Source organism: Centruroides vittatus, unplaced genomic scaffold, assembly GCF_030686945.1.
Source record: "Centruroides vittatus isolate TY-2023 unplaced genomic scaffold, ASM3068694v2 contig_7, whole genome shotgun sequence".
In the NCBI taxonomy this organism is placed as follows: domain Eukaryota; kingdom Metazoa; phylum Arthropoda; class Arachnida; order Scorpiones; family Buthidae; genus Centruroides; species Centruroides vittatus.
The window spans coordinates 331,796-356,906 of NW_027122442.1; the positions used below are offsets into that span (position 1 = coordinate 331,796).

Here is a 25,111-nt window from a genome sequence, read left to right on the forward strand (position 1 = left end):
AAAACTTAAGCGTATAGTTCTTAGATACAAGGTCTATAAATTGAAAGAATAATCAATAAATGATGTGACAACAAATGCATTATTCGGTTTACTCATAAGAATTATACAAAGAATGAATATTTAACTTTAGTATTTACTGTCATTCAAATGAAAATTATTACCTCGAAAAATAATTTATTTATTTATTTATTGAATTATTATATTAAAAGAACCTTGTTACAGGGGGGTTAGAAAAAACAATATTAATAGACTTGTATTTACACCAATAAATGATACGATCACATAAATTCCGTGTAGACAAACCGTAGTGGTAGTAATTAACAAAGAAAAAAAGACATAAATAAGTGTACAAATTTCTGAATAGTTGTCGTAATGATTAGTTAAACAAAGGTATTACCAACATTACGATTGATTAATTCTTTGGTAATATGGATGAAAAAATTATTTATTTTATACATATAATTAAATGTTAAATTATTAAATTTAGATCTGAAGTTTGATTCTTGATTTCTGTGAATTAAGTCATTAATTTGATATTTTTGGTGAGATTTCTCTAACGCCGGACAGTCATTAAAGATATGGAATAATGAAAAGTTATTGGATTGACACCAGTAACAATCCTTTGTAAAGTCAATATAGGTATTATTGACCATAATAGAATACAGTATTTATTGTTATCTCGGAAAATAATTTTAAAACAGTATTTTATATATATATATATATTTTTTTCTCATTGATGACCTCAAATATTTAAATAATCTCTGAAATAAATTTATATAAATTCATAATGTTTATAATTATGTTTTTAGTTCTTAACTGTCGTCATGATTTTTAATCTAACTGAAATCTCTTTACGTAGCTAACATAATAGGAGATTGATCTAAACACCAGATACGTAACACAAAACTTAACAATAATATTATTTTTATTTTATTAACTTGCTTGTTGTTTATTTTATTTTTGATTTATACTTTATACTTTATTATCAAAATATTCTAAATACATCATTAAATACTTGATTTTAGACCAAAACAAACTTAATCTGTTCGCCACTCTACTCGAAAATTGCAATTCTCTCAATGATTATATACTGATCTGTAGAGGATATTTTGGATCTACTTAACTGGATAAGGTCAATAATTATATAAACTTGATATAAATTGTATGTTGCTAACAAATTGAATAATCAATTATTCTGCCTCGTGAATTTTCTAATTATTTAATATGTATCATACGATTATCAGACTTTTCACAACACAAAATGAGCATATAGAATGATCCTATGTAAGTCTACGTATTATTATTATTCTAAAGAAGTTATTAATTTATAAGATATACTGTATAATACTTTGAAATTATTTGACTTCTAATAGATAGGATGTAAAATCTGCAAACTTTATTATAACGATATCTATATTAGCAGATTTATATCCAAATTATTTTATTGTGTTGTCATTTTTCTTTTATGGTAAACGTTTAAATTATTAATAAATATGTATTTTTTTTTTTTTTTGTTTTTGTTTTTATTGACTTAAAATGTGCATATACGTCGAAGATTTTACGATAAGTTCAATTGTTTTATGCAATGAAGTAAAACTACTGTACAAAATAACTGATTAATCAATGTTTGTGTCATAATGATCAAATTTCATAATAATAAACTACCATACAATACAAATTCAATAAATACCTTTTGCTGAAATCTAATTATTTTCACCAATTTTTCTGTAGTTTCATTTTAATTCAAGATGACATAATAGAGTACCACTGACAATATAATGCTTTATAGGCCTATATACAGTATATATATATTAAAAATATATAAGAGTATAATATATATATAGACCTACAGTATTTGAAAACAGAATAAGTTGTGTTATTACGAGAAAAATTCATTATAGAAGAATATAAGTTTAGTTAATGGCATTAGGCTCTGTTCTTCTCTCTGTCATATACATACATAAATCAGATAAACTGTATTCTAGTCATCTGGGCATTTTGAAAAATAATAACTGATGAACTGATAAAGCATACTGTATAGCATATATAGGCTTATATATACGTTTCAATGAGTACGTGTGCAAGTCTAAAACATCGTATCCATGATTCTAGTTTGCTGCAGATACATATAATTTAATTAATTTTACATACAAGTATAAATACACGTAAGCCAATTAAATCATTTTAATTTATAACAATAAGAAAATTAAAAATATAGACTTTTAGATAAATAAAATAATGATTTCACAGACGTAATAATATTTCAAAAATCAAAGAAATTTACCAAATATTTCTTAAAATAACTATACATTTGCTTACGAGAAATATGAAAATGATATTTTAATAATTATATAATATATAGTCTATTAATGGAGTTTTATAAATCAATTGCTGTCGCGACAATGCGTCGATTCTCATATGCGATGTCACTGTTAAAGAGGCGAGACATAATATAAAAAATGTAATATATGTGTTTATAGTTAAAATGGGATAATAGTATATTAAGATTAAAAAATATATATTCGTAAATACACGTTGATTAATTTGCGGTAATTCAATCTAAACGTTAAGAATTTGAAATTTGGTGACGTAAGTAGATCTATAACTGCTCTACAGAACGTTTAAATGAAACACATTGGTCAGGTGGCGCCTGACATGATGAACTTGAAACTGTATAGCAGTTGCTCATTCGATCACCATGCACCGACTGAGTGTCAACGTTTTGCTCTTCTTGCTCTTATCTCGACAGCATCTTGCAACAGAAACCATAGAAAGGTAAGAATTATATAACTAATAACATAATAATGTTATAAAAATCATTATTGCATCGCGAATAATTTTTAAAAAAATTATAAAAAGTTTGAAAATAAAACCGTTTTATATACAAAAAATATAAATTTTATTTTTAACATTTTTATATAATAAAATAAAAGTTTATAAGGCTAATATTTTCTTAAATTATCAAACTATATTTTAAGGAAACGAAATTAATTTACATCTACTTAAACGCATTTTTAAAATATTTTTTAATTCATATGTTAATGAGTTCATATGAATTTGACGTTTTAATATGGGCTATTGAAATTTCATAACAGGCGATGTATGAAGAAAATTGTAATTTATAAGAAATATATTCGAAAAATTACATTCCATTAACTCGGCTCTTATCCATTAGACAAAGAGCCGATAGTAATAGTCATACAGGTATCATACCTTTATCTTATAGTCAATAAAAGTAACTTTTGCATGCCGAAACTTCAGTAGGCCTATTTAAGAAGACTTTTCTAATAAATAAGTTTATAAATAATTAATATTTTTACAAGATTTAATTTTGTAAATATTGCATATTGCAATATAACTCCTTAACTTTCTACGTAAATATATAGAAAAGGCACGAAATTATCTATGATTTTTTGTACATTTCTATATAAATTATATAGTACATTTCTACATTAGTACATTTCTTATATAATTTATACATTTCTATATATATTTATAATTTACAGTCTGTGAAATATAATAAATAAAAAATTAGGCTATATTCATTTATATAAATAAAAGATTGATATATTTTCATATATTATTTAATTATAAATTTATCTTATAACTGAGATATTGTCATAGTAATTACTGTATGTATATATATATATATATATATATTAAGTTATAGAATATGAAAATAATATGAGGTGTTTAATTATAATTTAACTTATATTTTATACTTTAAATATAACATTTATTGATCACTAACCTTTTTTTAAAATTAAAATTTACGAATAATATATCACCTAATTCTTTTATATGTGTTTTTTCCTCATTCCTGGATAAATCATTCATCACCGGCATCGTGGAGATTAGTCAATCATTGAAAGTTTGACAGAAAACTTACATTATTCGGGTGTGGTGCACGTCACGTGACTTCCGACTCAGAAAAATCGCATTTTTCACCAATAACCTTTATTTTCCAATGTGTAAAACATACGATTGTAGGCTATACATTAAAATGTAATTATTTAAGTTTCATTTTAACCGTAAAAATATTCAATACTGTTTGACATTTATCGGTTATTAATTAATTAAAATTTCGAGTGTGATTGATTTTCACCAAGTTTTGGCTTCAATTCAAAACAAACTCTTTCGAATGATCGATTTTCTAAAACTTTGATGAATATTGTGACATAAATTTCGATTTTCGAATTTAATAATCGTTAAAATAAAAATTTGTAACTCGATCAGCTTACATTACTTGAAACATTTTTTTAATTACCGAATTTTCATATTAATAATTGAATATTTTCAAAGCTAAAAAAAAATTATTTTTTTAAATTTATTAATTAAAAATACTCGAATATGAACTGCATCGTTAGTTAAAATGTTATTTAATTAATTTATTATTTAAAATAACAAATTAGCTTTCCTGTCTGTCCATCACGCTCTAAACTGTAATTCACTAAAACTTGCTTAATAGAGATTTTCAGCGAATATAAATAGCATTTATGTATTTGAAAAAATTTGGAATTTATTGTGAGAAAATTTCAGATTTTTTTAAAAAATAAATTGCTATTATTTTAAAATAAAAAATGGCGCCCGTTTCAAATGCACAGCGCTCAAAATCGAGGAAATTTATTTAAAATAGTCGAAATGGTAAAATAAATTTAAATATTATTATTATTAACTTATTTATGCTCCTTTGCTAACAACAGAATTTAATTAAGAAGCGTATGCGTCTTCAGTCAATGTTAATTAATTATTTATTTTTAAATATAGTAGCAATTATGTAAGTCCGTCACGCTCTATGTTTCTATAACTATTAACGGAGAAACACAATTGAAGTATTATATAAGAAAATTTAGAGTTTTTTGTGAAAATTCTAAATGTTTCCTATTAAAAATTAAGAAAAGTAATTTGCATTATAAAAGTTTAAAAGAAAATTATAAAACTAGTTAAATTATTTATTAAATGAATTAACACGTTACATTATACGATATCGAATAACAAATTTTATAATAAATAGTCGAAGAATAATTGAATATATCAAGAAATGGTGGCAATTGTGACCTTAAGTCAGTAATGAGAATGACACTCAATTAGAACAACTTAATTTAATGTGAATGTATTACGCCCAGTTAATTATTCTTCCTTTAACATGCACATACTAATCACAGTTTACAGATTTAAAATAATTAAGAATAGCCGCTATTCGAATAATTTTCTATGTTAGATTGTCGATAATTAGCTTAGTTTGACAGTTTAAAATAAGTTGTCGTCACTCGAGATAGATCTTTGTATGTAACATTTGTAAAATTTCATTTATTTTCTCAATCTTGTAATCATTTAATCATTTAAATCGTTGTTTTTCTCGCTTTTATACAAACAGTTAAATTCATATACTTGTTTAACTTACGATTTATCTAAGCTGAGAGGATAGTATATTTCATTGTTGCTAAGTTCGAAATTTGTGATGTGTAAGGATGAGCTGGCCTACTTCGGGATAGCGCTTTCTGACATTTATTAGAGGATAAAAATTTCCCATTTCTAAGATAAGATTGTTTTATAAGAATAGGATGCCTCACTTTTAGGATAAATATGTTTCGTAGCATTTATTACAGGATAATACGCCTTATCCATATGACAAAATTTTTCTAAGATCCTTCTTAGCATTTCATAAGACGTTACAAGATTTATTTATTAAAGAATTTATTTCTCAACTGCAATATCACAAGTAGGTCGCGATCTACCGATTGAAAAACAAAAATTTAGGCAAACACTTTCGATTTTTCGAAGAGGAAACTTGGGGTGCGCCTTATTGCAAATTTTTTTTTCGCATCATATTTGGCAATACAGTATTAATAGATTTAATATTGTTTAGCATAACGTTATTTTTATGTCTTCCTATAGAAGTATTGTAGACGAAGGCTTGAAAAAAAACGTCGTACTAAACAATATCAACGCTTGAAAATGGAATAATTTCAAAAAATATGAATATTTAATTAAAACACGTGTTTATGCTTGTTATAATGTTGAACATTAGAAGGTAGGTCATCACTAAGGGTCGGTTTATATGCACTTGCATATTTTTCTGTAAATTCTATGATGTCGAAATCTCAATTTAAACACAATTTGGGTCTAAGTAGTTCAAATTAATGTATTTTGTTCAAGCATATTGTATATGCATTTTTAGAAACGAGTATAAAATATGCATTTAAGACTTACTGTAGGTTTGACCATTTTCGAGATAAATAAATTCTTTATAACTTATTTAAATGATTGAAGGTGTTATATTTATATATATTCAAATGATCTATATACTTTTATGCCATTTGTACAATGAATTCTTTATGCACATACGTATACAGTTTACGTCAGAAACGTCCGCTATCTAATTACGGATAAGAGCGCAAAATTCAAATGTTTTAAATTTGAACCGTTTAACATCGCATTCAAATTAGGCTGAGGTTTTGTGTTAACACGTAAGAATACGTGTTAAAGAAAAATCATTCATGCATCTCTATCAGAGCGTTCACATGCTGATGTATCATCTGTTGAGGTATGCTGACGACAAGAGGCACTAGCTAAGCGTTACGTGCATTAACACTTAGATCAAACCGTTTAGATTTTCGTCAGTCTTCAGAAGCAGTTTACGAGTCGGTCTTGATTTTTATGTTTATTATAGGTAACGAAATTCGCCGAATATTGAACTATCAGTACTATAAGATGCAACCAATCTTTTCTCTTATGTTGTACTAATATTGTAACCGTCGCAATCAAAATCTCATCCTCTTCATCAAGTTCATTCAACAGTTGAGTAATATCCATTTCCTGAAACAAACAGCTTTCCACAAAACAAAAATACATTTAACCATGCACCCAAGAATGGCACCTGTAGTTTGATGACAAATACACTAATCTAATAACACATCAATGTGAGCAGTGTTTTCAAATCTACTGTGTCGTGATGTTATACGATGATACGTCATAGCAACGTGTTAATACAAAAGTATATTCTGAATTTGGCATAACTTTCATTCTTTTAGTTTCACAAACGATCGTGTCTTGCATTGCCTGAAAATTACTCATTTTTTAAAAAAATTATTAAAATACTTTGAATCAATTGGATTAAAGATATTGTAAATGTTTATTTATTACTCGTAATTGTTAAGTTTAAATCTAACAAAAAAAAAAATTGTGTAAATATAATGCTTAATTATATATTAGGGAAATAATTTCTTGTGAGTAAAGTAGTCGAAATTGTATGTTTGGTTTATCAAGTTAAGTTCAATCAACAATATGTATAAAACAGCAAAAACTAATGCTTAATTGCTAAGAAAGTACGTGCAGAAGTTTGAATTCTAGTCGCTTAAAATAGATGGAAAAATTCTTTATTGTAATGTATGCCACAAATTGTTTCCTGCTAAAAAACATTTTCATACGTCTTAGCATATTGAAATAGTACTTACAAGAAGAAGTATCAAAACGATCCAAAATGAAGTATCAAAACGATCCAAGCTAAGTTCTAGTTGCCCGAAACTAAGTTTTATTTCATATCAGTTGGAAACGAAATATTACTCCGATACTAAATCTATACTTAGTAAATAATAAGAGCGCTTACTCATTTCTCATCATTTGTACAGAGCTATAAACAAAACTATACTGCTATTTTAGATCAGTGACATAACAAATATGACAAAAAAAAAAGAAAAAAAAAAAAAAGGTTAACCCAGTCATCCTCAAAAATCTTGCAAGAAATAAATTGTATGTATAGAAATAAATCCAATGATAATTGATTAGACAGCATAAAACGTTATAAAATTTTATTAAACATGTAATTTTATTCTTAATTTATCTCTTATTCGAAGCTTTATTCTAATACGCATTTTGTGACACACAATTTTCAAATTCTTTGTGTCGCTTATTGTCGTGTGTTTATATCCTGCCATATAAAAAGTGTGACGTAAGAGACTTGCTACAAGATTTTCTCGCAGACAGAAATATAATATAATTTGTAGGCATTTTAATGTATATAAGTGACGATTTTAATACTCATAATGCATATTTCAGGCATTTTTTACGTGCATATACAGACACATATATTGCAATTTTAAATGCTTATAACGCCAGCCATTAGTCAAGACTAGTCTATTGTGTTGGATGGAACAGTTCATCAACATGTTGGAAGAGTCTGGGAGAAAGAATGATTATTCCATCATTCATTGAAAAGATTGCATTTAAGTTCCGTTAAAGGCATCACAATGAACTGTGAAATACAGTCTGAGAATCGGAAGAGCAGAACTGTCTCAAGTGCCTAAGAGACATATTTTATATTGCTTGTGATACTGTTAAGTTTTGCTTTATACAGATAAACATGGGAATCATCCAGCCTCAATAGAATTTGATGTTCGCGTATTTATTTATTTCCTCTCGATAAAAGGATCAAAGTAGGGATACGACTTTTATTTGGGTTAATATATTTTGCTTAAGTCTTTAATCCACTTATAGAGTATACGTTGTCAATTATAACCAAATATATTTGGGTATATTTGGCAAACTCTACTCTCTACATAAGCCTATATTATGGTTTACCGGTTGAAAAATATGAAACAAACAAACTGTAATTCATTTTTTAATGACTAATTGATTGCCTTTGTTAAAGTACATAATGAAATTGATTGTAAAATTGGCGATTTATAACTCGTATTTTAGGAATCTTTTGTGTATTAAACGAGTGTTGTTTGTAAACCTTGAAACTTTCCACTTAAATACTAATTAACTGTATACATTTTATTGTCTTCGGGTATTGTTTAACGAATTTAATTAAACTAAAATAATGCATCTTAGAGCAAAAGTATCTAATTACACATATTCAATTTGGTTTTTCTATTCATTTTTTTTTCTTTTCTTTTTGCTTTCATTTGCAATGTGTAAAATCGATCTTTTAAAGGAAGGAAAAAATAAGCGAGAAATTTTTTTTGTTGATGGAAAAAATAGTTAAAAACAAATTAATTTAAATTTCGAAATTCTATTCTTGTTTCTCTGCTATGATCTTAATTATTTAATTTTATTGATTATTTGTATAAATAAGATGCTTTACAATTGGTTAAAACTTATTATTAAATCTTGGAAAGTGGTTAAAATTGTCACATAATTTATGAATTTACAGCTGTCATTTCTTTTACACGAAATGCCACCTTTTAACTCGCTTGCTTTACTACCTAGTGTCAAATATTAATGGTAAATAAAACAAACTGAAAAGTATTTGTATAATCAATTACATTTGAATGTAATTAATAAATAATACTTGGAAATTTCAACAAACAGCACTTTCACATATACAATTTCTAACAGTACCGGCCCATTTCGGCGCCGGTCTTCTGGCATTTGCCAGAACTGCCCTATAGCCAGTCCTCCCCTAGTTAGAATTTTCACATAATAAAACGATTGACCATGATATTAATAATATAGCATTTCTTTACGCTAGCTATGTTAATTAGTAATTGATCATTTTTAATTTAAATGTTCGTGTTATTTTTAACTAATGGCTTGAAATTAGTTCATTAACTTGATTGATCATTATATCACTAGTACTAAAATAAACATTAGATTAACCTATCATTTCGTTGGAAATGATAATATTCAATTAGCTTAGCAATTGGTTAGTTTATTACTCCATTAATCCAGCCTCTAAGAGCAGAGTTTATGGTGGGAACGTGAATACGATAAATAGGTGTAGATTCAAAAGGGACAATGATTTGCCTGCGTGTTTATTTCAATTGACGTTTGTGACAAAAGGAATTCTAAGAGGCTTCAACTTTTACACTTTTGCAGTCATATTTCACAGGACCTGTGCACGTGTAACTTTGGCGAGTCACATGTCATAGTCGTCACCCCAGTTTATGTGAAGCGACAAGTAGACGATGTCTCTGTCGCGTGCAACCTACGATCACAGATCCCGGTTAGATAGTAAATTAGCATATTTTGATATGTACTTTGTAACTCATATTTTTTGTATATTTTACTTATGGTGTACCTCGGAATTCTGGAAGTACCTTGGTGAGAATTTCATTGGTTTAAAGCAGTGCAGTGCACACATCTCACACAACCCAATTTCATTTTCACCACATCACTTTTCATTTTATCTTTAAAATATCTTAATTAGCCAAAATTGTAACGTATCTCTCTTATAATCGATCAATAAATATTTACAAACCTAAACAATCAATAAGATTAGTTAATAGTTTTACTTTTTAAATATATATTAAAAATTTATATATAACATAAATATATATTTATATATGTTTTATACATAAATAATATATTTATTTATAATATATAATATATAGTATATATTTTACCTAGTGGTAGATAAATTGTATAAAAAAGTTATGTATATTTTTTTATAAATTAAAAAAAGTATATAACTTATTTTATACAATTCATCTACCACTAGGTAAAATATATACTTTACCTATATGTTTACCTTCTAACAAAAAATAAAACTGTTTGCCAGGGAAGCTTTACTCAAAAGAAAGAAACGAAGCTAAAAAAATTCGATAAGAATGGTTTCAAATTATACAAAAACCAAGGTTAAAGTATAATGTTAATTAAATGCGGCTAAATGGATAAATTGAGTCAACAAATAATAAAGAAAGGATTACTTTGTGGAAGTAATCCTTTCTTCAAAGGAAAGAATTGAATAAAGAATCTTTGATGGCTGCAGCAGGAAAGTAAACATCTAACACGATTATTTTCGCTCTAAAAAGCTTTATAAATTATGTAATGGTTTTAAGAATACCATGACATAATTTACTCAATCTTTAAAATTCAATATTTTTCTTTTACCTTAAGATATTTGTTTAATATTTATTTATTCAAACACTATTTTTAGTGCTTTATTATCAAATGATTTATTAATATTGGATGAATTGTTGAGAGATTATGATAGAAGAATCACTCCAAATCACAAGCAGAGTAAGTTGTTTTTATTCTTTTATAATATTAATAATAATGATATTTTTATTTTAAAATTTTTGTTTATTATTGACACACAATAATGGTTAATTAGAATTGGCACGTGACTTTTTCTTTATTGTAAATAGTGTAATTTAACTAGCTTAGTGATTGGTCGGTATTGACACATGATAGAGAATGATTGAAATTGATACGTGACAGTGATTGGTCAAAGCTGATATGTATTATTTTCATTATTGAAAATAACATTATTTAACTCGTTCAGGGATTGACCGGAATTGACAAAGTGATAGTAATTGGTGAGAACATTGTCATTTTATTGGAAGTAACACAGTTCAACTCGTTTTATGATTAGTCAGAATTGAGATGTGGACGATCGAAACTAACACATGCCATTTTCTGTATTGGAAATAACATGATTCAAGTCAGTTAATGATTAGCTGAAATTGACACGTGATAGCAAAGGGTTGGCCGAAATATATGAGTGCTTAATCGAGATTAATACGTCACGTTTTCTTTATTGGAAATAGACTTAACAATCTTTATAATTGATCAAAAAGAAATGTGATAAAGCGATAATAAAAATATTTTGTTATTTAAATTTAAATTGTTTAAATTAGCCATCAATTTGAAAATTTATAGAAACTTTTTAAAATATATTTTTAATAAATCTACACTAAAAGTAACTAAAAATATAAAGCAGAAAAGTCAATTTCTCGATTAAAAATATCAGATTTTAATCAAGAAATAAGAGAATGTTATTTATTAACTTTTAATATCTGCTATATTTAATTAGTAGATTATATTATGATTCAAATAGCGATATTTTATCTTTTATATGCAAAACAATAGCTTTACTCGCCTATTGATTTTCTGTATCAACATCTAATGGATGCTTTTCTAAAATTATAATTTACATCTATATTAAAATCACAGTCTACAGTTTATTAAAAAAAAGAAAGAAATTAGCATTGTGTAGTGGAAAAATGACACTCTTTATTAACTGTTCTGACGTCTCAAACAGGAAAACAAGTGCATTTAAAAATTAATTCCTCGTTGAAGTAAATATAAAAGTTTATTTTTTTTTTCAAATTTTAAGTTGTAAAATGTTTAAAACGAATTTCAAAAACTACATTATCTGGCTTTTTAGAACGACTCGTTAATATATTCTAGTCCTATATTAAAGCTGTAGAATGACATTTTATTGCGGTTGAATGTGTTCGTTTGATACAACTACAAAATCCGATTAACGTTAAGCTTGTCAGAAACATAAATTCAATTTATCTTTTCGTCAATTCTCTATTTTCTTTTTTTGTTCTTTATTCTTGTTTTAATGTAATTTCGATCGTTTCTGTAACACAAACCTAAATTCTCTCTTTTACTTTAATTGAAACTTTCTAAAATTAATTTATTACTTTTCATGTTTGGAAATATTCCAAATAATAAAATTAATGTTTATTATACGAAATTAATAATTTAAATTCTTTTCCCCTCCTAATAAATAGCATTACCAACAGTTGTTAAATGCGAATTATACTTAAGAAGTTTTGGAGCTGTGAATCCGGCAACAATGGTAAGGAAGTTAATTAAATATATATATATATATTAGATAATTAACGCACATACGTATAATTATCATAAGCTTAAGCTGTCTTTATTTATTTATTTATTAATGATCCTAAATTGTACAATTACTAAATTATTAAATAAATATTTCCTATAATTAATTGGGCTGCAATTTGAAAAAATTGTAGATCCATAAATTTTCAGTCATCCGCCCGTCTATCTGTCTGTCTGTCTTTCCTTAATCTCGAGAATGGAGTTAGTTAGATGAATGCCGATTTTTGTACATATTTCATTTTTTATTTTCATATAATTTAAATCTGATATACGGGTGTATATTGGTATTTTTTTTTACCATTTATGATTGAGATTGAAGGTAAACGACGAGAGTGCAGTACTGATCTTCAAGGGTCAAGACTGTATATAAATGAACTGTTTTATATTTATTTACCATATATTAAAACGTAGATAGAATAACGGTCTTCTTTCTAAAGCTGATTAGAATTAAACATGGCAATCTTGGTAATCGCAGACACAGCTTTACAGTATCCAGAACTGCCTCAGTTCATTTTTCTCATGATACTCTATAATTTTAGATTTCCATGGTCAGAATTTGATCATTGATTACGGATATTTAATATTTGAGGTTATGGGCGGCACTAGGGTGAGACGAGAGTGGGCGCCAGCCAATTCCGAAATAATTCATTCGAACCCATTCATCCACCATAAAATAATTTCTGTGCGCTACATACAACATAAATAAAAAATCTAATGAAGAATTCTGGATTGGAAAAATTTAGAAAACTCATTAATACGTAATGGAAACAAAGATATTGATGCTGAAAATCTGTGTAATAGCAATATCCAAAGACTTCCAAAGTCTGTGCCTACACCAGCAGTAAGTTACTTCTCTTCATACTACAACAAAAATTTCTGCATAATGTGTCTAATGCTTCCGTTGTTATACGGATCCTTCTCACACTTCCAGTATTAGTGGCAAAAGGTGAGTCGAGTTTATCAAGCTCAAACTTATAAAAACTTACATACGCATTTCGCACTACAGTGTTGGAAAAGAGATTAGTTTAGGCTACTTGGTAATTACTGTACTGTATGTACTGTACATCGTGATTTTGATGTGCTCGAAACTGAAACTTTACGGTATGAGACGTTTTGACAGTGTTTTTTTTTTTTTTTTTTTTTTTTTTTGTTTGTTTTTAAGTCTGACTGTAAACAAAATGTAGTAAATAATAGGTTGGTTACGACAAGTAACCTTAAATAATATATAAACAATCCTTACTTCCTCAGCAGATTTACCAACAATAATACACAAACACCTAATTACTTGCTGAGCTTGCTTATATCTTTATTTTCAAACGTTTTCAACCTAGTTATTATAGGTCATCCTCAGGAAAAATTTATTCCATTTTCACATTCGAATATATAGCCTTCGAATGCTCGTGATATTACAACGTTTCGAAATTTTCAAAAATTTTAACGGTTTAAATAATAACAAATTAAACCAACTACAAACACATTAAAAACATTACTAATTAACAAACATAAAATAAATAAATAAATAAATAAATATTGTATCAAAAGTAGATTAAACTAGTTAAAGCTGCCATGTCCTTTCTACGGGTTTTTAAATCCCATTTCTTTTTCTATTACGTATTTCCATGCTGTTGGAAGATTATTTGCGTCTTTTGCATTTAAACATTTGTTTTCCGCCTTACTCTTATATATTTCTACTTTCTCCATCCCTAATGCAATCGTCGGGGAATGGACTGCCTTTACTATTCTCGCTTCATCCCATTTTACGTTCGCTCCTTCCTCTTGTCCCATGATCGCCAAAATGGTGTTATTGTGCCCTTTTTTTACATCATATTTGTGTTCTTTTATACGTGTTGCCAAATTACGTCTAGTTACTCCAATATATTCTTTTGTTACCGCTAATTGCTCGTTCTCAAATGGAATCTTATAAACCCCCGCCTTATCCTGCATTCTCATTGCGTCCTTATCATTTCTAAGTAATCTGTATATGCTTGGTGCTCTTTTATAAATCATTTTTGTGCCTTTATATCTACATAACTCTTCTATCACCCCTTCCATTTTTCTGTCGTACGTGAACTTGCCGATCCGATCCTCTCTATTAAATCCTCTGTGTCTATGCTGTTTGTAACTCTTAAGTAACCCTTCTATTATGTTTGCTTTATAACCTAACTGCTTTGCCACTTTTTTAATTCTGTCAATCTCCTTAATTTGATCTCGTACATCTGTGCAATATACGTACGCCCTTTTAATAAGCGCTTTAAACGCTGCCATCTTATATTTGAACGGATCATTAGACCACGCCGGTATATATAGGGGCGCAAGCGTGGGTTTTAAATATACTGAAGTTTGTATACCTCCCCTTTTAAACTTTATATTTATGTCCAGAAAATGGAGTTGCGTACGGCTTTTTTGTTCCATTTTTAGCTTTAACCCATGCGGATTGTCATTCATAGCAATTAAAAAATCTCCAATCTTTCATCTCGTTCATCCTTCCAAATTATCAATACGTCATCCACATATCTCTTGTACATTACAATGTACTCCTCAAATGATCTTAGGATATCTTTTTCTAGTTGACGTACTACGCTATACTGAGCGATGAGGTGGGGACGGTAATGGATTATGAAAGCATGTACCCGTCCGTGAATCTAACATCATGCTTCAATGCCCTTACTGAATTTTTGATAGAGCATAATCCAGGGTTGGCGGCGCATGTTGAGGACTTAAATGGACTTGCGGATTTGATGTGCTATCAATCGTTTTTTGGATTTGGTGGGGTGACATACAAGCAAAAGAAAGGTGTCCCGATGGGAAGTCCCATGTCGGGACTCCTATGCGAGTTGGTAGTACGTCAACTAGAAAAAGATATCCTAAGATCATTTGAGGAGTACATTGTAATGTACAAGAGATATGTGGATGACGTATTGATAATTTGGAAGGATGAACGAGAAGATTGGAGATTTTTTAATTGCTATGAATGACAATCCGCATGGGTTAAAGCTAAAAATGGAACAAAAAAAGCCGTACGCAACTCCATTTTCTGGACATAAATATAAAGTTTAAAAGGGGAGGTATACAAACTTCAGTATATTTAAAACCCACGCTTGCGCCCCTATATATACCGGCGTGGTCTAATGATCCGTTCAAATATAAGATGGCAGCGTTTAAAGCGCTTATTAAAAGGGCGTACGTATATTGCACAGATGTACGAGATCAAATTAAGGAGATTGACAGAATTAAAAAAGTGGCAAAGCAGTTAGGTTATAAAGCAAACATAATAGAAGGGTTACTTAAGAGTTACAAACAGCATAGACACAGAGGATTTAATAGAGAGGATCGGATCGGCAAGTTCACGTACGACAGAAAAATGGAAGGGGTGATAGAAGAGTTATGTAGATATAAAGGCACAAAAATGATTTATAAAAGAGCACCAAGCATATACAGATTACTTAGAAATGATAAGGACGCAATGAGAATGCAGGATAAGGCGGGGGTTTATAAGATTCCATTTGAGAACGAGCAATTAGCGGTAACAAAAGAATATATTGGAGTAACTAGACGTAATTTGGCAACACGTATAAAAGAACACAAATATGATGTAAAAAAAAGGGCACAATAACACCATTTTGGCGATCATGGGACAAGAGGAAGGAGCGAACGTAAAATGGGATGAAGCGAGAATAGTAAAGGCAGTCCATTCCCCGACGATTGCATTAGGGATGGAGAAAGTAGAAATATATAAGAGTAAGGCGGAAAACAAATGTTTAAATGCAAAAGACGCAAATAATCTTCCAACAGCATGGAAATACGTAATAGAAAAAGAAATGGGATTTAAAAACCCGTAGAAAGGACATGGCAGCTTTAACTAGTTTAATCTACTTTTGATACAATATTTATTTATTTATTTATTTATTTTATGTTTGTTAATTAGTAATGTTTTTAATGTGTTTGTAGTTGGTTTAATTTGTTATTATTTAAACCGTTAAAATTTTTGAAAATTTCGAAACGTTGTAATATCACGAGCATTCGAAGGCTATATATTCGAATGTGAAAATGGAATAAATTTTTCCTGAGGATGACCTATAATAACTAGGTTGAAAACGTTTGAAAATAAAGATATAAGCAAGCTCAGCAAGTAATTAGGTGTTTGTGTATTATTGTTAATATATACACTTTAAATTTTGTGCTGTCAATGGAAGAGCTTTTGCGTTATACCGAGTGCCCTTTAATTCAAAATGATTTGTGTGCTAAAATATTTTCTTTGTATTTACAAAAGATAATCAAAGCTTGATTATTACTTATTCCAATTTAAAATAAATTTAGCTGTTTCAATTTATGTACTTTTTATTTGTTCTACAAAACATTTCATAACAATCGAAGTTGGTTATTTTTGGGGTTTTAAGTAGCTCGCTTTATCTACGAAACAAAATACTCTGCCGCTGAGCATACTTGTAAATATAGTAAATTTCATGTAGAATTTACTTTTACTTTGTATTTTCATTAAAAACTATTAATCTCTAGAAATTGCGTGAAACATATAATTTGACATTATAATGTAACTTGTAATTATAAAATTTAGTGTTATAATTACATGCTTTATTGCTCTTTTCGCTTATAAGATTCATTCTTAGGAAGAATTGTTATTCATATTTACATTAAATACGCCATTGAATAAATATAAGACCAAATGATTTAAAATATTGTGTATATAGGCCTAATCTATTGGATAAATAATTTTAATAAACGAGAAATTTTTTTTTGTAATTTTTTATGAAAATAATTAAAAGTTTTATTTGTAGACGTTCGGATTTTTTCCGATTCCGATTACAATTATCATAAAAATTTTAAACGTAACTCTCCCAAAAAATATATTACAGGATTATGAAGTTGACTTATATCTTAGACAACGTTGGACGGATAAGAGAATGCAAAGCACTAATTTCAGTCGTCCACTCGATTTAAATGATCCAAACTTGATCCAAAGAGTATGGAGACCCGATGTATACTTTCCAAATGCTAAACATGGTGATTTTCAATATGTGACTGTGCCAAACGTTCTCGTTCGCATTCATCCTACTGGCGATATTCTTTACGTTTTGAGGTAAATTGTCAATTAAATTAATTTAATTTTAAATAAAATTTTAATGTTTAATTTCTTAATAGATTGAAACTAACGTTCTCCTGCATGATGGATATGGGAAAATATCCTTTAGATTCTCAAGTTTGCACTATAGAACTTGCTTCATGTAAGTGTCTGTTTTAATTAAATTTAAATCGTGCAATAATAGTAAAAATTATAGAAATTGATTTTTCGTCGTATTTTTGATTATAGAAATTTAATAAATTATAAAATTTTATACCGATTATAAAAAACATGTTTATAAGTTAACAAAAACTTCGAAAGTAAAGAAAAATCTTAACATGGAACTTAGAATAGATCGTTCTTGTAAACTACTTATAAAAAATTATCTGTTATTAATAAATGTTGAAAAAACGTTAAAGTAGTATACGGTAGCAGCCATTAAACAGAATGAATATTGTTACATTTTCGTACATGATTAATATTTCGCTGTGAATTAGCGACAAGAGATTTTTCTCTACTCAAATTAAAACTGGAAAAAATAATGTATGATCGTTCTTTTATGTTTTTGTTAATTAATTTCCATTGTCTCTTCCTACTTTCGTTTTGGCTGTATACTTTCATTTAAAATAAAAGGAAATCTAATTCTTAATTTCAGTAATTTAATTATCTTGAGACAATAGTCTTGTAATTGATATGTTAATTAATGTCACTCTGGAGGATGGTGTATTCTACAAGAATTGTTTAAAGCATCGTAGCTGGATACTTTATATTGAATATATTGTAACACAGAAGAATAAACCTCATAATTAATAAAACTTTAAACGTGGATATTTAAATATTGATTATATAATAATAATAATAAAGAACAATTTAAAGTTTGGAACAAAATTTCAAATTTTGCGTCAATTATATGACATATTTAATGATTCTTTTAAAAGAAACTGCTAAAAATAAATCTTTGAATTATTTATGGTTTGTTTTATACCTATTAATTATTCATTGAAAAACTAGAAAGGGTACAAAAAACATTAAATTAATTCTAGAATATTTTGACGTTATTTTACTTAATTTTTATCATGCTAATGATTATTTGAAGTTAAATATCATCAGATATTTTCTCCCAATATTTATCCTGATTGGATGAATCTTCATAAAAATTTGCGACGTTTGATATATTACATTTATTGCAGAGAACCGCCTATTGATAAACGTTTTTATTCGATTTTATCGCCGATGTAATATTTTAAAATTTAAATAAGTTTTATTTTTATTTATTTGATAGTACAATGAAGGCCCTGTATGTACAGGCAATAAATGAACCAAACAAAAAAAATATTACAATCACACATAGTAATATAAGAACAAAATTACAGTATCTTCTACAAGAGACACGTGACAATTAATCTATAAATAAAAAGAGGTACAAAATTATTCACATCATATCCTTTCTAATGTCAATAAATGTTACCCCAAAAAACAAAATGACAAATAACAAATAAACACACACACACAAAAGAAAGTGGCAGCGATTGGTCGACGCATATAAAACTAAAACTAACAATAAAACAAAGTAAATTAAACAAATACCTGAAAAATATTAAAGTGTTAATTAATAACCGCCCAAAAGCGCCGACCATAAACGCTGCAAACTAGCCAACACCCAGATGTCCTCTTAAATACTGTAATCACACCACCTGGTCGACAAACTTCTGAAAAAAGAAAGAATAAAAAATAGCTTATTCTAATCGAATCAATCCTGTTGATCGTTTATCTTAGTAATAAACCTATAAATACAGTAATATTTGTTATGGTCTTGCAACAGTTGCCTATATGATTGAATTGACAAGTAATCTTTTCCAAAGCACTTTTGTCTATCTGTAGTTAAAACTTTACATTCCACATGATAAGCATCAAAATTGACGCAAGAATCACAGAACTCACAATACTTGATACACGGAGAACTCATTCGTCTAAATGTATTACATCGAACATGTAGCACTGTTGTATCATACAAAATGGTCTTTCCATATTTAAATAAGTCAGCGACCCCCAATCATTAAAAACATCCCGATACCACTTATTATATTTATAGTTGGCCGCTCTATTTTTGAATTCGTTTACATAATTGATCGCAAGCCGCATTAAAATATCAGAGGCAACAGTTTCATTAACCATTGTCGGATCCATTCGATAACCGAACTTCTGCATCAAAGACATAATACGATCTCCCCACGCTATTCTTAACGAAATTAATAATAATTTAACCGACTCAGTAAGCTTACTAGCAACCTGTTTGTATACCCATCTTTTTACTTTTATTACTTTTTATTATATTAAAATAAAGGGGAACGCTTTGAAACTCCAAATATATAATATACGATGGAATCCATCTTTTTAATGAATATAGACGCTTAATAAAATTAATTTGTAGATTATCATCTCTGTCTTTCTAATCAAAACCCCACACTTCGGACCCATATAACAGTACTGACTGTATAAAAGCCTCAAACAATTTTAACTTATCTTTCCACCGTACCAATCTACCAGAAACACATACCTTAATAATCTTATCTATTCCTATATTCACTTTATTATGAATATACTTTAAATGTTTAGAAAAACGCCCGTTAGACTTTTTTTTTTATTTGTGGTTTAAGGCCCTTTACCACTCAAAAGAGAGCATAAAAAGGCCCCTAGGCCCGTTAGACTGGAAGAATACACCTAAATATTTATACTCATCAACTACTTCTATTTTACACTCTTGTAAAAACCAATTTTAGCTTTTAGAATGTTTTCCTCCGTTTCGAAAAACCATAATTTTGGATTTATTAATATTCACAGAAAGATTTAACTCCTGTAATGCAATTTCCAAAAAATCTCTGTAGGCCCAATCAATCTCTGTAGGCCCAAGGGCGAGTCTGCCATAACCACCAAATCATCAGCATACGTCAAAATTTTCACCTGAGTTCCCAAAAGATCAATACCCACTAATTCAGAAGCATTCAATTTACTTACCAGTGGAAATAAATATAGATTAAACAATAATGGGCTCAAAACACAACCCTGTTTCACACCCTTTAACGTAAAAAAGAAAGATCAGAAATATCCTCTTTACCGGACACACATGCCTCTGTATTAGTATATAACTGCATCAAAAAATTTACAAATTTATAACTCAACCCAATCTTCAATAGCTGTCTTCACAAAATGTCTCTTCTCTATCCAAGGAATCAAATGCCGCAGTCAAATCCACAAAAAAGACGTAAAGTTGCCTCGTTTCTTCCTTAAAGACTTCTGTATTAAAGCATATAAAACAAAAATATTGTCCAATGTTGAAAAACCCGACCGGAAACCAACCTGGAAGACCGAAAGAACTACAAACTTATTCAACCACATTACCAATCGCTTACCAAAGATTTTACAAAACACTTTAGAAATAGTCGGTAATAATGAAATTTGTCTATAATTTTACGGCAAATCTCTACGCCCCTTCTTAAATATACGAATGATCTTAAATATACGCCAATCCAATGGAATTATTCCTGATTGATAGACATTATTGAACAAACCTGCCAAATATCCAACCAACTCTGGATGATTCTTATACAGCTCCACCGGTATACCATCTATACCTGGAGCAGTCCCATTTTTCATGGAAACTAAAACCTTTTTGACTTCCTGTTCCGTTATCTCGGTATCCAACAACTCGTCCTGCCAATTCATACACCAATTATATACAGCGATATCTGGTAAATACTGCCTAGAACAAAATTTCCGAGCAATGTACGATACCCAATCAAGAACCGGGAGTTCACTACGTTTCCTACCAATAAAGAAATTAATAAATCGCCAGAACTGTTTACTTTCACCAGACGCCAAATTACTATTCATCCTTTTCAAAAAAAGCTTTTTCTTAGCTCTACATAAATTGCGACTGATATTCCGCTCCTTAATGAAATTACCCACAGCAATACTTAAATAAGTTAATAAATAAAGCCTGTTATTTTATAGAATTTTCAATTTGAATTTCATTATTTACAATATTAAAATATTTTATGCTCTGAAAGAAGAAATATTTTTTATATTACAGTATTATAATAATAAATACACTGTAATAATATTTTAAGCATTCATCTAAGTAATCGTGTTTATTTTATCATATTTTTGCGGTTAATTAGAAAAAAATCGTTATTAAGAACTGTGATGCTACATAATAATTTAACTTTATTAAAATAAATACCAATAAAGAAATAGAATAATTTTCATCAAGATATTGTCTCTCATTTCTTACCCATAAACTGACTGATCCATAGTTTTAGTTAGTATTAAGAATAATTTCTAATAATTTCATGTAAATTTAACATTTTTAGTGATTTAAATGATTGTTTTATAAACAATCTTGACTTTATTTGTCATATTTTTATCTACATTTTTTAGTTTCAAGAACAGTGAAAGAAGTTGAATTACAATGGTTGAGCGACAATGCTGTATCTATGTACGATGGATTGAAAATGGCACAGTTTGAACTGAAGAGTATCAAACTTTCACGATGCAAAGAATCTTTTCACATAGGTTCATATATAATTTGTAATGAATTTTAATAAAAATCATATTTTACATATTAAAGTTTTGATGAATTATTATTCTTTTTTAAGGCGAATATAGTTGTCTTCGTGCAGAACTAAATTTGAAACGGTCCGTTGGCTATCACGTAGTTCAAAGCTACCTTCCTTCAATTTTAATCGTTTTTATTTCGTGGGTATCATTTTGGTTAGATGTCGACGCTATTCCAGCTCGAATTACACTCGGAGTTACAACACTTCTGACCATATCTTCGGAGAGCACTGATCAACAAGCCAATCTGGCTCCTGTTTCCTACGTAAAGGCGCTTGACATATGGATGGGAATGTGTACTACTTTCGTCTTTGCTGCTCTTTTGGAATTCACATTTGTTAGTTATTTGGCACGAAAGAAACAATGGAAACACATATACGAACGACAGATCAAAATTACTGAATCATTATTATCGGAGGTAAGATAGAAATCATTTCTTTAAATTACAAATACTGTTTAGCTGAAACTAAAACATAACTAATACAGGCCTATGTATATTGCATGCTATAAAATATAAAACTAAAAGAGAAAGTATACATTTTTATATAATTTATAAAATATTCGATATATCCAATGTTTTCTTTATTATTATAATTACATTATATATAAATCAAATCTGGATTCGTTATTGATAAACTATTTAAATAGTAGAAAGCAGGCTCGTGTTTAGGATTTTTAAAAATGGGGTAATAGGAGTAGTTTATTAATTTTTACAATATGGATATATAGAGTAACACAATACAAAAGACTAAGGAGAAATTGAACGGGCACAAATAAATATTATATACAAAATACAGTACTAATATTTTAATTTTTCCGAAATAAGGATGCAACCTCAAAGCTTCCCGTGTGCATGGCCTTGGTAGAAAGTTCAGTATATTTAGAAATTCTCAATCAGATTCACGTTGTTATCTTCATTTTTTATTCGTTAATATCTTTTCTCTGCAGGGTATCTCATTTATCAGGGGAATAAAAAAAATGCAACATTTATGAACAATATTCGAATTCGAGTCATTTTATAGAAACACTACACTGTATGCTTTCAAATTGCTACTCGTTTCTACTTATAAATAATAGCAATATAATATTTGAGATATATTTTCATAAATCGACCTATTAAAAATTTATATTTTCATATTAAGAATATTTAGAAATAATAATTAAAACACTATGTATAGGCCTAATTAAAAACTAAGCATTAGCAATAAATATATTTTTCATATTTAGAAAATAGAGAATTTAAATGGCCATAGAATATAATTTCGTTACTTAAATATTTCAATAACCTACCTGTAAAAAAGTAGATAATTCAAATTTTGTAGAATTGTTTGTTATTTAATATAGTAGTACTTCTTTTGGGAAATAGTAATATGAATACCTGGCAGTATTCCAGAAATAGTAGTCAGAATAATTTAGAAAATTTTTTGGATCTGGATGTGTCAAAACTAAAGATGGCTAAAAGTTTTGACAGAGGATAAAGAAAATAATTTATTTTTACTTTACTTTATTTGCAAAAGTTCAGCTGCCAATAAGAATATTGGCAGTTGAACTTTTGTAATATTATTTTAAATTCTTTTTTTAAATCTTTGCTAAAGTAATACATATCACATATATAATCTGAAATTATCTTATGAAACTATTATAACTTTCATTACCAGACTTTATTTAACAATAAAATATAATAAATAGTTTTCTATTATAGACAGACTTATTTCTATTTAACTTTGTTTTACTATTGCTATTTTAGTTCAAAAATACGAAAACTGAATTTTTCGTTTTTGCCTATTCCCAGTGTTGTTCGTTTGTAGAATGATAGACATCTTAAGTCAGTGGCGCAGTAGGGCCCCTAATTTAAATTTGCCTGGACCCCATGAAGTATATCTTCATGGGGTCCAGGCAAATTTAAATTAGAGGTCTTATGTACGGTGTTACCTTCAGACATTTTTCTTCGGGGGAAGTTTTCGGGAAAATATTTTCCTATAAAAAGATTTATTTGGGGTCCCGTGTTGATGGGGTCCTCGGGAAATTGCCCTTTTTGCCCATAGGATAAATTGCCACTGTCTTAGGCGTTGATTTCATTGATTTTCAACTATTTTTACTTCTGCATAAAAGTAAAATAAATTTTATTTTTAATTTTTATTAATGAACTATTTACTATTTTAAATACTAATACTATTAATTTCGAAAGCTGTCTTTTCATTTATATGTATGATAAATTCTAATAATTTTTTCAATATCATAATGTACGTGTTTTATTTTGCATAAATACACAAATATAATCTTTATATTATTAATTTATTTATATTTTTATAGAATTCTAACTGCAACAACTGCGAAAATTCGAACGAACCTATCAAACCGATGAGCAAGAAAATATTTCTTACAACAAGAACAATTGCAAAACGGATCGATAAAACAAGCAGAGTCGCTTTTCCCGTGTGTTTTTTATTTTTTAATATCTTTTATTGGCCTTATTACTTAACATAATCATTGCTTTCAAAGAAAAAAATCTATACAGTGCATAACATAATACAATATGTATTTAGTTATAATCTAATGTTTGTTAATTCAATGTTATGATATAATTGAACGTAAATAAAATCTACTGAAACAAAAAAAAAATTCGTTACAGTCTTTAGTATTAACAACTTTTGATACAAAATACAGAAATTTTAAGTTGAATTAGCATATTTTATTTGTTGTCTTCGAATGTAAAAGTATAGGCCTATAGTGTAGATTTTTTCGTAAATATTCTACGTTAAAATACGGTAATAAAAAAAACCTTAAAACAAGTAATTTTGTTGAATTATGATAAAAATCTATATATATGTATAA

The 25,111-nt window shown here is 28.2% G+C and overlaps 1 protein-coding gene across 2 annotated transcripts; it reads left to right on the plus strand.

Moving 5' to 3' along the window:
* Positions 1–2,625: 2,625 nt before the first annotated feature.
* LOC136980421 (glycine receptor subunit alphaZ1-like) lies at positions 2,626–24,881 on the plus strand. 2 transcript variants are annotated; one of them, XM_067276529.1, is made up of 8 exons: positions 2,626–2,775; positions 10,883–10,965; positions 12,471–12,538; positions 17,457–17,680; positions 17,743–17,825; positions 22,100–22,234; positions 22,318–22,694; positions 24,590–24,881. In XM_067276529.1, the coding sequence occupies exons 1-8, from the start codon at positions 2,699–2,701 to the stop codon at positions 24,761–24,763; spliced, it is 1,221 nt and encodes a 406-aa protein (XP_067132630.1). In that variant the 5' UTR covers positions 2,626–2,698; the 3' UTR covers positions 24,764–24,881. The 2 variants fall into 2 exon arrangements, with proteins under 2 accessions (XP_067132630.1, XP_067132631.1); XM_067276530.1 differs by lacking the exon at positions 2,626–2,775 and adding an exon at positions 10,550–10,770 and having other exon boundaries at positions 24,590–24,873.
* Positions 24,882–25,111: the final 230 nt, after the last annotated feature.

Excerpts from the sequence above, each read along its gene's own strand:
- LOC136980421 (XM_067276529.1), top strand. The coding sequence starts at position 2,699 with ATGCACCGACTGAGTGTCAACGTTTTGCTCTTCTTGCTCTTATCTCGA. Across the intron at positions 2,776-10,882 it reads GCAACAGAAACCATAGAAAG|TGCTTTATTATCAAATGATT; the intron begins GTAAGAATTATA and ends CACTATTTTTAG. Across the intron at positions 17,681-17,742 it reads GATATTCTTTACGTTTTGAG|ATTGAAACTAACGTTCTCCT; the intron begins GTAAATTGTCAA and ends ATTTCTTAATAG.